General features: G+C 54.2%; 2 protein-coding genes across 2 annotated transcripts in view; one reads left to right on the top strand and one right to left on the bottom strand.

Annotated features, from left to right (window-relative positions):
- The first annotated feature begins 7,660 nt into the window (after window positions 1-7,660).
- PRAP1 (proline-rich acidic protein 1) lies at window positions 7,661-10,266 on the top strand. The gene is made up of 6 exons (XM_008591311.1): window positions 7,661-7,856; window positions 8,235-8,427; window positions 8,488-8,554; window positions 9,200-9,252; window positions 9,803-9,894; window positions 10,043-10,266. The coding sequence occupies exons 1-6, from the start codon at window positions 7,661-7,663 to the stop codon at window positions 10,264-10,266; spliced, it is 825 nt and encodes a 274-aa protein (XP_008589533.1).
- Window positions 10,267-13,261: 2,995 nt separating this feature from the next.
- FUOM (fucose mutarotase) overlaps window positions 13,262-15,200 on the bottom strand; it is a 3,688-nt gene continuing 1,749 nt past the window's right edge. Inside the window, exons 3-6 of the mRNA XM_008591310.1 lie at window positions 15,015-15,138; window positions 14,699-14,808; window positions 13,872-13,943; window positions 13,262-13,571 (exon numbers count right to left, since the gene is read on the bottom strand). Coding sequence (XP_008589532.1) covers window positions 13,505-13,571; window positions 13,872-13,943; window positions 14,699-14,808; window positions 15,015-15,138 — 373 coding nt within the window. The 3' untranslated portion in view covers window positions 13,262-13,504. The remainder of the gene's footprint in view (window positions 13,572-13,871; window positions 13,944-14,698; window positions 14,809-15,014; window positions 15,139-15,200) is intronic.

The following is a 15,200-nucleotide window of genomic DNA, read 5'->3' as shown; positions in this document are numbered from 1 at the left end:
GTATTCTTCTGGGAGTTTTCCTGTTTCAGATTTTAAGTCTTTAATTCATTTCAAGTTAGTTTTGGTATATGGTACAAGACAAAAATTCAATTTTATTGTTTTGTATTTGGTTTGCAAATAGTTTCTCCTAGTGTGTGGCTTGTCTTTTCACTTTCTTGATGGTGCCTTTTGAAGTGCAAAAATCTGTAATTTTGTTGAAGTCCTATAGAACATGCTTTGGGTGTATTTAAGAACTGTTTACCTAACCCAAGGCCATGAAGATTTTCTCTTGTTTTTTTTCCAGAAGTTTTATAATATACAATATAATATATATCATATAAATATAATATAAAAATACAAACTTTTACATTTAAGTCTAAGATGCATTTTCAGTTAAATTTTGAATACAATGTAAGTTAAAGGGCTAAAGGTCTAAGTTCTTTTTTTTTTTTGCATATGGATATCCAATATCTCGGCACCTTTTGTTGAAAACAATGACCTTTCTGTGTATCAGATTGTCTTGATACCTTTGTCAAAAATTAGTGTCCATATATGGGTTTATTCCTGGACTTTTAATTCCATTTCACTGACCTATAGCTTTATCTTTATCACTGTGGGTTAATAGCAAGTTTTGAAATGGAATAGTGTAAGTATTCCAATTGTTTTTCTTCTTTTAGAAAATTGCTTTGGCTATTCTCAGTCCTTTGCATTTGTATATAAATTTTAGGGTCAGACTGCCAATTTCTCCAAAGAATCCCGCTAAGAACTTGATAGGAATTGCATTAAATGTATAGATCAATTTTGGGAGAATTATCATCTGTATGTTTTCTGTTTTCTGTTTTTTTGTTTTTGTTTTTTTAAAGGATACATGATTTATTAAAGACAACTCATCATCAACAGCATTGATTCAAGGAACAAAACAAATGAAAAACAAAAGCAGAGTAACATTCTGACCTTCTGAAGTGAGACCTGCTGAATTCATACAGCTCCGTCTGTGAGTGTCCGAAGTCCTGGGGGCAGTTTGTCAAGCAGGAAACCTCAGATGCTCTGGNATGGGTTTATTCCTGGACTTTTAATTCCATTTCACTGACCTATAGCTTTATCTTTATCACTGTGGGTTAATAGCAAGTTTTGAAATGGAATAGTGTAAGTATTCCAATTGTTTTTCTTCTTTTAGAAAATTGCTTTGGCTATTCTCAGTCCTTTGCATTTGTATATAAATTTTAGGGTCAGACTGCCAATTTCTCCAAAGAATCCCGCTAAGAACTTGATAGGAATTGCATTAAATGTATAGATCAATTTTGGGAGAATTATCATCTGTATGTTTTCTGTTTTCTGTTTTTTTGTTTTTGTTTTTTTAAAGGATACATGATTTATTAAAGACAACTCATCATCAACAGCATTGATTCAAGGAACAAAACAAATGAAAAACAAAAGCAGAGTAACATTCTGACCTTCTGAAGTGAGACCTGCTGAATTCATACAGCTCCGTCTGTGAGTGTCCGAAGTCCTGGGGGCAGTTTGTCAAGCAGGAAACCTCAGATGCTCTGGCTTTGTGGGAACCTCCCTTGAGAATATGGAGACAGGGAACCGCCAAAGGCAGGTCCTTTCCTCAGGCGGCATCCCACTGGGGAGCTCAGCCGAACAAGACACGGTCCTTGTGCCCTTGACCTTCACCTTAAGGTCAAGGAGAGGGCACTGGACCAGCTCTGCCATGGAGGCACATCAGACGCAGTGATTCAAGTGTTGTGGTCCCAGGACGGAGGGTAGGCTTATGGGAAGAAGGAATGCATCAGGTGCTCTGGGCAGTGTCTGCTGGGTCCCAGGCAGTGGCCCAAGCCTCGGGCTGTGAAGGGCTCAAAGTTGGGGCTGAACCACCAGCTGACAAGTCGTGGGTAGAGGGTGCACCAGGCCGGCGGGAAGCAGCGTCTGCCTCATGCCAGGGGTCTTTGAGTCTGGCAGGTGTCCCGGCTCTTGTCTCCCGTACGCTCAGTTCCAGTACAGAGCTCAGAGCCCTCCCAGCCAGGACCTGCTGGGAAACCAGGAAGGTCCCAGAGGCAGGGGACGATGCTGACTTTGACCTTGTGAAATCAAGAGGATTGTGTTTCCAACTCTTTTCCACCTTCCCAGCCCCAAAGCCCTTGACAATCTGTAATAAGTAGCCAGGAGTCTGAATAAACAGTAAAAGTTCCCCAAACACTGTGTTGGGAGAGAAGGGGGCAAAAAGGCAAGTGCCTAATGTCCCAGCAGTGCCGCGGAGAAGCCGTGAAGGAGCCACAGAGGAGCTGGCGGGGGAGGGCGGCAGGAGCCCTGCCTGCCAGACTTGGGCAGGCTTCCGGGCAGGCTCCCGGGCAGGCTCCCGGGCAGGCGGGCTGCTGGGCCTGGCTCCTGCTGGCCGGTCTGGGGAGAGGATGGGGCCCCTCGCTCCGCCGTTTTCTGTTTCCTGTCACTTAATAACGGAATACCTGAAACGGGGTAATTTATAGGAAAAGAGGTTTATTTCCTAAAGTTTCAGAGGCTGGGAAGTCCACCGTCCAGGGGCACAGCTGGTGAGGGCCTTCTTGGTGGGAACTCTCTAGAGTCCTGTGGTTACCAGGGGGTCACATGGTGAGAATGGCATGAGCAGGAGAGCTGGCTGCTCCCTCGCTCACCTGATGAACCATCAGAACGACTCCCTTACAGCCCATCAACCATTAACCGTGAAACTCCATGGATGGACTGACCATTCACAAGGGCACAACCCTCGCGATCCAGGCATCTCTTGAAGGCCTAACCTTTTCTTTCTTTTGTTTCTTAAAAAAGATGACCGGTAAGGGGATCTCAACCCTTGACTTGGAGTTGTCAGCACCACACTCACCCAGTGAGCAAACCGGCCATCCCTATATGGGATCCGAACCCGTGGCTTTGGTGTTACCAGCACCGCACTCTCCCAAGTGAGCCACAGGCGGGCCTGGCCTCACCTTTCAACACTGCCATAGTCTGATATTCCACCCTCTTAACACTGTTACAACAGGGTCAGGCTTCAGTGAGTTTTGGGGGGACATTCAATCCACAGCACCATCTTAACAAAATCGAGTCTTCCAATTCATGAACACAGAATATCTTCATTTATTTAGATCTTCTTTAACTTTTTTCAGCACAAGTCTTCTGTGTCTTTTGTTAAATTTATTTCTAAGTATTTTATTATTTTCAATGCTATTATGAGTTAAATTGTTTTCCTAATTTTGTTTCATGTTGTTCTTTGCTAGTACACAGAAACACACCTGATTTTTGTACATATTAATCTTGTATCCTGACATCTTGATAAAGCTATTTATTAGTTCTAGTAATTTCTTTTTGCATTATTTAGAATTTTCTGAAAATGATTATGTCATCTGCAAATAAAGACCCTTTTCCTTTTTCTGCTCCAACCCACTTTCTCCGTTTTCTTCCCTCGTTGCACTGGCTGCAGGCTCCAGGACGACGTGCAGTGGAAGCAGCGAGAGTGGACATCTTCGTCACCTTCCCAGTCATCCAGAGAGAGCGCCCAGTCTTCTCCATGACATATGATGTTTGCTGTAGGTTTTTTATAGAAGACTTTTTGAAAATCCAGTTTAGGGAGTTTCCTTTCATTCCTAGTTTGCATTTTTCCTTTTATTCCTAGTTTGCATTTTTCCTTTTATTTCTAGTTAGCATTTGGTTTGCAAATAGTTTCCATAGGACTTCATCAAAATTATAGATTTTTGCACTTCAAAAGACACTGATGGAGTTTGAATGTATTGTCCTCCCAAAACTCATGGAAATTTGATCCCTAGTGTGACAGTTTGAGAAATGGGGCAGGATCCCTCATGAATGGATTAATGGTCTCCCTAGGTGGGGGGATTAGTGAGTGAGTTCTCGCTCTATTAGTTCTTGCAAGAGCTGGTTGTTTAGAAGACCCTGGCACCTTCTCTCTCTCTCTCTTGCTTCCTCTCCCCATGTGATCTGCTTGTACCCGCCGGCTCCCTGCCACTTTCTGTCATGAGTAGAAGCAGCCTTAGGACCGTGCCAGATGCAGCTGTCCCAGAATCGTGAGCCAAATAAACCTCTTTCCTTTATAAATTACCCAGTCTCAGATATTTCTGTTACAGCAACACAAAACGGACTAATACAGACACCATCAAGAAAGTGAAAAGACAAGACACAGACTAGGAGAAACTATTTTAAGTTTTTATCATAAATGAGTATTGGATTACGTCAGGTGCTTTTTCTGTGTCTGTTAAGTGCTCATGAGGTTTTGTACTTCATTTTGTCAGTATAGTGTAGGACATTAATTGATTTTTGAATGGTGGGCCAACTTAGCATTCTTGGGACAAGTTCCTTTTTACGTGCTGCTGAATTTAGCTACATTTTAGTAAGGATTTTTGTGTCTGTTCAGGAGCAACGCTGACCTGTGGTTTTCTTTTCTTGTAGTGTCTTTGTCTGGCTCTGGCATCAGTACGATACTGGCCTCATAGGTGTGTCCTCGCCTCGCGGTGGCTTGTGCGTGGTTGGTATTATTCCTTCTTTGGACATTGTTTCTGGTAAGTCTGCTGTTGATTGTATTGTTGGCGTTCTGATGTGAGGAGTGGTTTTCCCCTTGCTGTTTTCAAGATTTTCTCTTTTCTTTGGGTTTCGGCAGTTTGGCTATATGTCTGCATTTATCCTACTTGGGGTTCATTGAGCTTATTGGGTCCGTAGGTTAATGCTTTTCATCAAATTTAGAAAAATTTTAGCCATTATTACTTCAAATATTTTTTCTGCCTTTATTTCGGTGATTGCATATGTGAAGTCACTTCAAAAAGTTCATGGAAAGATTTGTGTTACCTTCTAATTCTATTTTTTCCATGAACTTCTGAAGTGCCCTGACTCCGCAGACGTGAGTGTGTCCGCATTCCACACTGGATGTCTCATAGGTCTCTGAGGTACTGTTCATTTTTCCTTTTTCTTTTTCTCTTCATATTGGATAATTTCTATTGATTTATCTTTAAGTATTGATCTAAGGGAAAGATATTACATACTTAAGTATGTCTTCTATTAAGCATCCTGGTGAATTTTTTATCTCAGTTATTGTATTCTTGAATTCCACGATGCCCATTTGATTCTTTTAGTAAATTGTTGAGATTACTTATTTAAGTCATTTTCATCACATTTTCCTTTAATTCTTTGAACATGGTTTCCATTAATTTTATGTCTGCTAAGTCTGACATCTGGGTCCACTCAGAGATTATTTCTATGACCTGCTTTTTCCTCCGAATCACATTTTTCCTGTTTCTTTGCCTGTCTTGTAATTTTTGGTTGAAAACAGATGTTTTAATTGGCCCATTGATTATAGCAAATGCACTGCATTATCACAGGGTGATCATCACAGGGACGGGTGTGCGGGAACCCTCTGTACTTCCCGCTCCATTTTTCTCTAAACCCAAAATTGCTTGAAAAATAGTCTATTAATTTTTGAAAACTAGATGTTTTAGATAATGCATTGTATCCACTTCAAATTCTCATATATCCACCTGAGGGTCACTGTCCTAGCTATTTTTGTTTGGTCATTTTCCTGTAGTAAATCTGTGGACTTGTTTTTCCTTGTAGTGCACGGCACTGAAATCTCTGCCCAGCACTTTCCTTTCTGTTTGCCCTGTAAGCCTGTCTTCTGGATCTGGGTCTCCCTGTGGTGGCCCGTGTGGGCTGAGAGCTCAGCGCTGGGGCAGAGGCCCAGCTGGGTTTCCTGCAGGCGTCCTGGCCACCTCTGTGGGGCGCACAGGCTGGTGGCTGCGGGTGCATGGGAGCGCGCCAGGCCCCGTGGCTGTGTCTTTCTGGTGGCCCTGTTCTGAACCAGGGACCCAGCTCCAGAGCCACTGACCCCCCTGCCGCCTCCTCTGTGGCGATGCTGTGCCCCCCGTGCTGGGTTGGGGTGGGAGCAGCCCCAGGCGACCTCTGCTCTCACCTAGGGTCCAGTAGCTTGTTCCAGGGTCTTCTCAATTGCTCGTGTGCTGTGGTCACATTCCAGAGTGCTGAAATGGTTGTTTAGATGACTCTCACCCATCCTATCGAATCCCACCCCTCGCACGTGTCTGTGAAAACTCAGCTGCAGGAGGACTCCTGTGCCCTGGCAGGTGGAGGCTCAGAGCCCCTGAGGAGGGCAGGGCCTTGGGAGGGCAGCTGGAGGGCTGGGGAGCAGGGCACGGGGACAGTCCTCAGGCTGCCCACAGCCCCCACTAGCCACACCCTGGTCAGTTGGCACCAACCCAGCTTGGGGTTGATGCCTTCTGGCCAGAACCCCATCCCCAGGTCACAAAGCCAAGGACCTGCAGCATGCAGGACACTTGAGGCTGGGGGGGCTGGAGGAGAGGGCGGGAGACCGGTGTGGGGCAGTGGTGCAGGTGCTGGTGTGGTGCTGGGGCGATGGAGGAGTGGAGTGTGAGCCAGGGCTTGTGCCCATGGGGTGGGTGTAACAGCAGGAGGGGAGGGGCGGGCAGGTGACTGGAGGTTTGTCAGAGGGTGGCGAGGGTCCCCCAGAGAGGTAGCTCAGTGTCCTGGCTGTCCTGGCTTGGCGCCCAGGCTGGAGTGGGGCTGGGTGACTGTGAACCCAGTCCCTGGCCCCTGACCTCTGTCCAGACACACCCTGTGGGGCAATAAAACCCTGAGCAGCTTGGGTGGCAGGAGCAGAGCCAGGCACCGGGCACCTGGGTCAGCAACCACAGTTCCCCCAGAGCACGCTCTTCACTGAGAAGGGGACCCCAGACATGCGGAGGTAATGCTCATAGCCCCCAAGCCCTAATCCTCACCCTATCCCCACCAAAACCTGTGGCTGGGCCAGTAGATGGAGTGGTCTTGGCCTTGTCAGGGCTGCAGAGGCTGTGGGTCCAGGGACTCTGGCCCAGAGACCAGCTCCTGGGGCTGCTCAGTCCCCACCCGGGCCTGGCTTAGGGGAGTATCTGGGGGGAGGAAGAAGGGAGGGGCCCTCTGTGCCCAGACTGTGAAGACCAGGCCAGTGTCCCTCTACGAGCGCCCTCTCTTCCTGTGTGTGGACGGGAATGGGGCAGAGCCCCCCTCCCAACGGGCCCTCGGATGGTCTGGGGTCTGCATCCAGGCTCCACCTCTGAGGGCAGCCTCTGTGGCCGCGTGTGTGTGAGAGAGCCCATCGTCCCAGGGGTCCTCCAGCCCAGTGGAGAATCACCCAGGGGCCCCCTGGGAGGAGGCGGAGGCACCACGCTCAGAGGAGGACAGTTTGAGACTGCCCAGAGGGCTGGAGGCTGGCAGGGCTAGCCCAGTGGAGAATCACCCAGGGGCCCCCTGGGAGGAGGCGGAGGCACCACGCTCAGAGGACAGTTTGAGACTGCCCAGAGGGCTGGAGGCTGGCAGGGCTGGGGAAGGACCCAGGGCTGCCCTGAGGGGGTGTTGCCTTGTAAACAGGGCTTGAGGCTTGGGGAGCACTGGGGCTCTGCTGGATGTGGGGCCCCTTCCTCCTCTTCTCAGCCAGGCACTCCCCTGCCCATCCTCTCCTGGGGCTCTCCTTGGGACCCTCGGACCGGGAGTCATGCCTCTTTTGTAGAGAGGTGGGCTCTGGGTGGCTTGGGGGCCCTGGACTCCCTTTGGAGTCCAGAGCTGTCTGCCCGGAGAGGGGCCCAGGGGGTCCTACTGCCCAGATGCCCGGTGCCCTCCACCGCTGTCCCCCACGCTACCCATGTTCAGCAGTGTGGGGCCCCGGGCTGTGTTCCTGGGAGGGGCCCTCCAGGGGCAGCCAGGCCGTGGGCGGCCCAGGGGGTCCTACTGCCCAGATGCCCGGTGCCCTCCACCGCTGTCCCCCACGCTACCCGTGTTCAGCAGTGTGGGGCCCCGGGCTGTGTTCCTGGGAGGGGCCCTCCAGGGGCAGCCAGGCCGTGGGAATGGGGTCCAGATGCATAGACGACGGGCCTCTGTCTGGGGGTCCTGAGGAGGCAGGACAGCTGACCCCAACCAGGCCAGGGCACCGCCCCCCCCCCGCCACCACCCTTTGACTTTCCACAGTGTGCACAGGAAACCCCACCCCCAAAGGGCTGAGTCACCCAAAGAAGGAGCAAAGGTCTCTGTGGGGCTGCGATCTGGGCTACAGCCCTGGTGACTCACCTCCCCCATGGGGGCTGCGAGCCCACACTACTCCATACCAACCCCACGCATGTGCATGTGTGTCCCTGTGTGGAGGTTGGCACGGAGGCAGGGCAGGGCCTCTGGAGTCTCCAGCACCACCATTGGCCCCTGACCCTGTGGTGTCCACCCAGAGTGCAGCTGCAGCGGCTGTGGGCAGGGTGTGGGCCTGGGGCTCTCACCGCTGTGTGTCCTGGCCTGTGAGGTGGGGACACTGGTGAAGCCACCTGTGCATGCACAGACCCCAGCCCAGGCCTCCCTGGCCAGCAGCACATCCTCCTTCCTCTTGCTGCCCATCCTGGGTCCTGCCTGGGGTCAGGGGATGCAGTGCTGATGGGCAGGGGCCACCCCCACCCCACCTCACACTCCCCTCTCTGGCCTCCCCAGGCTCCTCCTGGTCACCAGCCTTGCAGCTTTGCTTCTGCCAGAGGCAAGTGCAGCTTCAGCACACGAGGTAGGTGTGGGCCCCTCCCACCTGGTGCCCACCCCTGGCTGTCACCTCTGTACAGGCTGGCAGCAGACCTTAGGAAAGGGCCCCTCCCCTGCCAGCCCCAAGCTGGCCTAGGAGAGAGGGGCAGGGGCACCAGTGTGACTGCAGATGTTTGGGACTTCAGGATGAGGACGGATAGGGCCCCCAGCCTGGGGTCTGATGGGCAGGCCTCGATGGCACCCAGGTGACCCCAGGAGGGGGAGGTGGGCCTGGATGGCACCCAGGTGACTCCAGTTGTAGTAGGTGTGCCTTGATGACACAAAAACCAGCCAGTGCCCTGAGGGCCCAGGAGGGGTGGGTATGCAGAGCCAGGTGAGGTCCAGGTCCCTTGTTCAGAGATTTTGGCCTTCCCCAGGCCCTGAGTCCAGGAAGGTTGGTCATTTGGGCACAGGCTGGTGTCCTCACTCCCTGGACCCACAGTCCTGACACCGAGGGTGGCTCTGCTCTGCCATCACTCTCTGGAGACCTTTGCGGACTGTGCCTTGCTGGCCCTGCCCCACCCACCTGCAGCCTCGGGTGGGCCTTGGATCAACCTCTCCACGTATCCTCCAACCTTGGGCCCCTTGTGAACTGTAGCTGAGCCCACACCCGTGACCCTCACTCTCCCAGGTTTTTTTCAAGATCAAAGTTGAACATGGGACCCCAGAGCAGGACACAGAGAAGTAAGTTTGCCTGAAAGCCCACTCCCACGCTCCTCTGAAGCTGCAGCTTTTTCCCTCTGGGCCCTTCCTGACCCTGGGGTGTGTCAGGTGGATGGACAATGAACCCTGTCCAGCAGCTTTTGGAAGTAGGCAAGGCTCGGGCCCCTCAGGGGTCTATCGGCAGAGCCTTGGGGCCTGGGGGACCCAGGACATCTTCCCCCCCCCAACTCTCCTGCAGCCTCAGGTGGCTCCTGATCGGTGGCTGGTGGGCTCAGTCTTGGGCCAGGATGTCTTCTTATGTCCCTTGCCCTTGGCAACTTGCTCCAGGGAGGCTCTGACCTTTCCACCCATCCACCCACCCACCCCCGCCTGTGCTCAGGGACACAGTGGGGCTGCTTGGACCGCATGACTGTGGGGTCCGTAGAGGCCATGCAAACCTGCAGCTCTTGAGAGAGCAGCAGTGGTGCTTGTCCTGGGGCCCCCAGCAGGTGGTGGGCTTGAGTAGCCCACATCACATTGCCAGGGCCCAGTTGTGCCCACCTCCCCCCACCTGGCCCCTCTGCACTGGCAGGGCCCGCGGCATCCGCCTGGTAGAGCCTCCAGAGAAGGACAACCAACTGGTGGGGCTCCTCCCTGCCCCCAAGGAGAAGCCACGAGGTCAAGGTGGGCACCCTGACCCTGCAGGTGGGAGCAAGACCACAGCAGGGGAGTCCACCATGTGGGGTTAGCTTGAATGGGTAGTCCTTGGGAAGGGGTGGGAGAGGATCCCAGGAGGGAAACTGAGGCCACACGTCCATCTGCTTGTCCCAAGGTGCCGAGGCCTGGGTGGAGACTGAGGACATCCTGGGCCATGTCTGGAGCCCCCAGCGTGGTCCTGAGCCTGACCTCGATGGCCTGTACCATCCCCCACCTGAGGAGGCCCAGGGTGAGGAGGGGTCCTCTCTGTGGGTGACACCATCTCTCCAGGTGCTCCAGGGGCCGGAGGAGGACCGAGACCACATCTACCACCCTGTGGAGGGCTCTGAGGGGCCCTGACTGCCCTCCCCCTGACTCGAGGCCCAGGCTTTTGGGACTGCTGACCCCCACCTCCGCTAGAAGAATAAACACCTGCAAACAGAAGAGGAAGGCTATGCACATGTTCAAGACTAGCGGCTCTGGGGCCCTGCCCATTCCATCTGGAGGAAGGAGGCCATGTCTGCCCCACCTGTGGCATGGTGAGAGACCCCCCAGGCCCAGGCCTTCCCCCTTGTATGTGAGGGTGGGGAGAGAGGTGCGGCAGCAGTCAGGTTGCAACCGGAGGGTAGCACTGGGACCAGTCTCTGCAGGGAAACAGAACCTGCTCTGGCTCCCTGAAGCAGCGCCAGGAGAGGCAGAGGGAGCCGGGGGGGATTTGGGGTGTCCAGTTGTGGCATGCAGGCTGGAGGCATGGAAGCAAGCACTGGCCACTCAGACCCTGCGACCTGAAACCAGGGGCACAGCCCAGAGGTGGGGGGTAGTCTCTCACCAAAAGCAGGTACGGCTCCTTCCAACCCCTCATGGTAGTCAGGGGGAAAGGCTGGGGTGGGGCTTCAAATCCCCTCCCCTAAACTCTCATGGGTGCTGTCCTGCCCAGGTACACACACTCTCCCAACCACAGGGGTGACCTGCTCTCTGGATGGCCAGGCCTCAGACCCCTTCCTCTGCTCGTGGCACTACTAGGCTGCCCTGTTTCTGTGAAGTGACAGGTGGGTGGGAGACCAGTCAGACCCACTGCAGCCATAGCTTTGGCTTCTCTAAGTGCAGTGGCCTGGTGGGGACTCTGGATGCTCTGCCTACAGAGCTGTGACCACAGACACTGGACAAGGGAACACAGCTCCTTGGCCAGAGGTGCCCACCCACTCTCGTCCCCTCACACCTGAGCTGCCCCAAGCCTCACCTGTGTGGTGACCCACCATATCCCGTCCGATGTCCCTCGTGAGCAGGCCAGTGGCTGGGTGGCCTGTGCTCTGAGTGTCTAGTTGAGCACAAGAGCATTCTGGTGGGCACAGGAGCTCCCCAACAAGAGCATGGATGGAGAATTTAGAAAGTGCTGGAGCCAGTGAAAAATGGGCAAGAGATTAGAACTATCAAGTCACCAAAGAGAACAGACGAAAGGTAGGTAAGCCCATGGAACAAGACTCGATGCGCGATGCCAGTGACCATCAGGAATGCAATTTGAAGCCTGTGGGACACCACTCCACACCCATCTGACAGGCTAAAACTAAGACTGACCACACCAGGTGGCATCGAGGGTGTGGAGGAGCTGGTGGGAACGTCACACAGCACAGCTACTTGGAATACAGTTTGGGGTTTCTTACAAAGTATGACATAACACCTGTCATATGACCCAGCCATTCCACTCCTAGGTATTTACGCAAGAGAAATGAAAGCAGGTTCCAAAGACCAGCACATGAATGATCACAGCAGCGTTATACATAATGGCCCCAAACTGCAAACAACCCAGTGTCCAGCGACAGGCGAACGGATAAAAAATTGTAGTCTGTCCACACAAAAGAACACTGGCCGGCAATAAAAAGGAAGAAATTATCATACAGATGACACAAATGAACTGCACGATAATTATGTATAATTGCAGAGCACACCCTGTGTGATTCCATTTACATAAAAAAAATTCTAGAAGGTGCAAACTAACCTAACAACAGAAGGCACATCAGGGTGGAGGTGCTCGCTGGCTTCAGTGTGGCAACGGGTGTATGCAAGTATCCAAATGTATCAATGCGCACACCTCCAGTAAAACTAACCTAACAACAGAAGGCACATCAGGGTGGAGGTGCTCGCTGGCTTCAGTGTGGCAATGGGTGTATGCAAGTATCCAAATGTATCAATGCGCACACCTCCAGTATGCACAATTTATTATATGTCAAACCTCAACAGAGCTTTAAAGAAAGGCCCTTGTGTGGCTAGATGTGGCCGTGGGGTCAGGAGTCAGCTGAAGACCTGCGGTGACGGGCTCACGTGAATGCGAGGTCCCGGGGGGTGGGGCGGTGAAAGCCGTGGAGGCCATCCAGGAGCAATAGTTGCGAAAGGACCCCAAAGTCTGTGGCCAGGCCCACACAGGGTCCCTTCCTCAGGTTCGGCCCCAAATCTCCCACCAAGTCAGCTCGCCTGCCCCCTAGGTTCTCCTCGTGGTCAGAGCATGCAGGTCTGGGCTCCTGCAACCCACTGCTGGAGCCTTAGGGCCACCTGCCCCCAGGCCCTGAGGGAGCCCCAGTCATCCCAGCTCCCGCAGCTCCTCCATCCCTCAGACCTCAGTTCTGTCTGCCTGTCTTCTTCTTGCACCCACGTGGCTGCGGGAAGGTGGGGGGAGGCAGGGAGAGGATCCGTGGGGAGAGGCCTTGTGGTCTGGTCAGTGGCCAACGGGAATTCCTCCCATCCTGTGAGACCCAGTCCAAGCACCATGTGGGAAAGCCACCCCCGGCTCTCCCAGGCATCCCCCTGCATCTCACTGCCTCTCTGCCTGGGCACTGGGCACCAAGTGACCTTGACCTCCCAGGACAACTCAGGCTCCAAGTGGGCAGGTTGTGTCTGACTTCATGCCCAGGCTCAGCATATGCAGTAGGCATTCAACATACTGAACACGGGCATGGGGCCCAGCCTACCACTCAGGCCTCTCTAGCTGGAATGCCAGGGTTGCCCACACACCCTGTCCAGCACCCGTAGTCACCTCTGAGCTCCCAAGATTCTTCCTCCCACAGTATCCAGGTGGCCCCTGGGATCTGTGCTCCTGCTTGGGGCTGAAGGAATGGCCCCTGGTCAGGAGCCATTTAGTGTCCACAGCCCAGGGGCAAATGCAGAAACCCCCACCCCAATGAAGGCTGCCAGGGCAGCCATCCCACCCACCTCCAGCCCTCTTCTGGTGCACTGTATTGCCACAGCCCCAGGTCCCTGCCCAGGCCCCAGATCCCCTGCCCGGGCCCCAGGCCTTATTTCCCAGTAGCCAGTAGCCTCCCTTGAGCTCGGCACCAAAACGAGTCTCGAGTGTGAGCAGAGCTGCTGTTTACGCCTTTAGTCTGAACACTGAGCAGTGACTACGTTTTTCCATCATTTTCACAAATAGGGATAATCCCAGTTCTTGTCAGTAGGGTCCATCCCAAGACCCACGGGCCCCTAGAGCCCCTGGCTGGGGTCCAGGTCTGGGTGCTACCACTGGGGGCCTGTTGGGGGTGGCATTGTAGGGGTTCAGGGGGCCTTTCATTCCTCTTGTGGTCCAGCGTGGTCTCCACCAGGGTGGTCTTCACTGCAGGGAGCCAAGGGCAAGCACCCCCTTCTTGAAGATGAGGTTTCCATAGAGGGCCGTCTCCCTGCATAAAGAACCAAGCTGGGCACCCCCACAAGAGCTGGGCCAGAGGGCTAGAGGGCAAAGACCCCTGCCCCACCCTCCTGAAGACAGAGCAGATCCCGTCCACCTTCATCCCACCTGCCGGACACAGGTCCAGGGACCAGTTGCCTTGGGCAAACAGGGGCCCAAATCCCTCCTGTCTCTCTCTCTCTGTGGGTCATCTAGTTCCAGCCTCGAAGGAGCTGAGTAGAGGATGGGGGAAGCTCCCTGAGGAGCCTGGTGGCAGGGCAAAGCCACCCAGCTGGACCCAGACAGATCTCACCCACTTGCCACAACAGCAAAAGCCTTTTTGGCGCGCTTGTAAAACTCAAACCTCTCAATCTTCGCCAGGGCACTCTGGAAGACAGAATGGCACAGTTGGAGGGGACCCTGCCCAGAAAACCTTATGGGCCTGCCCTGAGTCCCTGGCTCTGAGCTTCCTTTCTCTGGTTCTTCTAGTACAGGGGTTCCAAGGACACTTGGCCTCTGACTCCTGAGGACTGAGCAGGTGGGAACACAGGGTGTTTCTCACATCCCCACATGGAGGCTTGTTGTGAGTGAGGTGCCTGCATTGTTTGGCATCCCAGCAGCTGGGCAAGCCCTTCAGTCCCTCTGAGCTATGTGCCCAGGATGGGAGCCCCTGGTCTCCTCCCCTTAGGTCGGTCTTGCCCAAGATCTGCCAGTGCGTTGCCCAGGAGAACGGGCATGTCCCCTGGAAAGGCAGGGGCAGAGGGTGGGCTATGACCTGCGGCACCCAGCCAGGCCTCTGACCACAGCCAGGATGAGGACAGGGGAGACTTGGGGCTAGGGGGCACCCCCCATCCTCTGGCTCCACTTGCACAGGCTATGGTGGCTGAGGACCCCTAGGCAGACAGGAGAATCCTGGAAGGGAGGTGGAAGGCTCAGGGGTGGGCAGGGAGGGGTGGCCATGCCACCCAGGTGCACCTCTTCCACCCCCAGCTGGTGAGTGGGTGCCTGGTGGTCCTGAGCACTCGTACGACAGTGGGTGGGAGGCCACATGAGGACAGAGTTTGGGACTCCCTGTCTTTCGCTTGTCCTGAACCCGCAGGAGACACAGAGGGTCCCTGGCCGCCTGCCCCTGGTCAGAGCTGTATGCTCATGGTGCAGCCGGTGCAGGACAGGCTGGACCCGTACTGCTTCCACACCGGGCTCTGCAGGCCCCTCTCTTGGGCGCTGGGCACCAGCTCCATGACAGCAGCCTGAGGGGACGGAGATCAGTTCTGAAGCCCTGGGCGCCTCCAGGCCTCCCCTGGTTGGGTGATGGTCTAGGACTCCTCTGATCAGGGTCAGGGCCCCTGTGGGGACACACAGCCTCCCCCAACTCCAAGGCAAATGGGTCCTATAAAGTCTGGCAAGGGGGAAACCGAGGCCCAGAGCATCTGATGCTGGCGACGGGGGCCCTCACCGGGTTCTCCAGGTAGGTGTCCAGCGGCAGCAGCTGCAGCACAGCCTCCAGGAGCTGCGGGATGCCCAGGCCCGCCCTGTGCCAGCCGCCGCCGCCGCCCCACTGTCTGTCCACAGCATTCACCCTGGACCTCACAGCCAGGGTCTGCACCGGCCCGGCCAGCAGATGGAAGTGGCGGGGAAGTCG

The sequence above is a fragment of the Galeopterus variegatus genome, unplaced genomic scaffold (assembly GCF_000696425.1).
Source record: "Galeopterus variegatus unplaced genomic scaffold, G_variegatus-3.0.2 Scaffold6827, whole genome shotgun sequence".
NCBI classification, from domain to species: Eukaryota; Metazoa; Chordata; class Mammalia; order Dermoptera; family Cynocephalidae; genus Galeopterus; species Galeopterus variegatus.
This window is presented reverse-complemented; position numbering and strand designations above follow the sequence as displayed.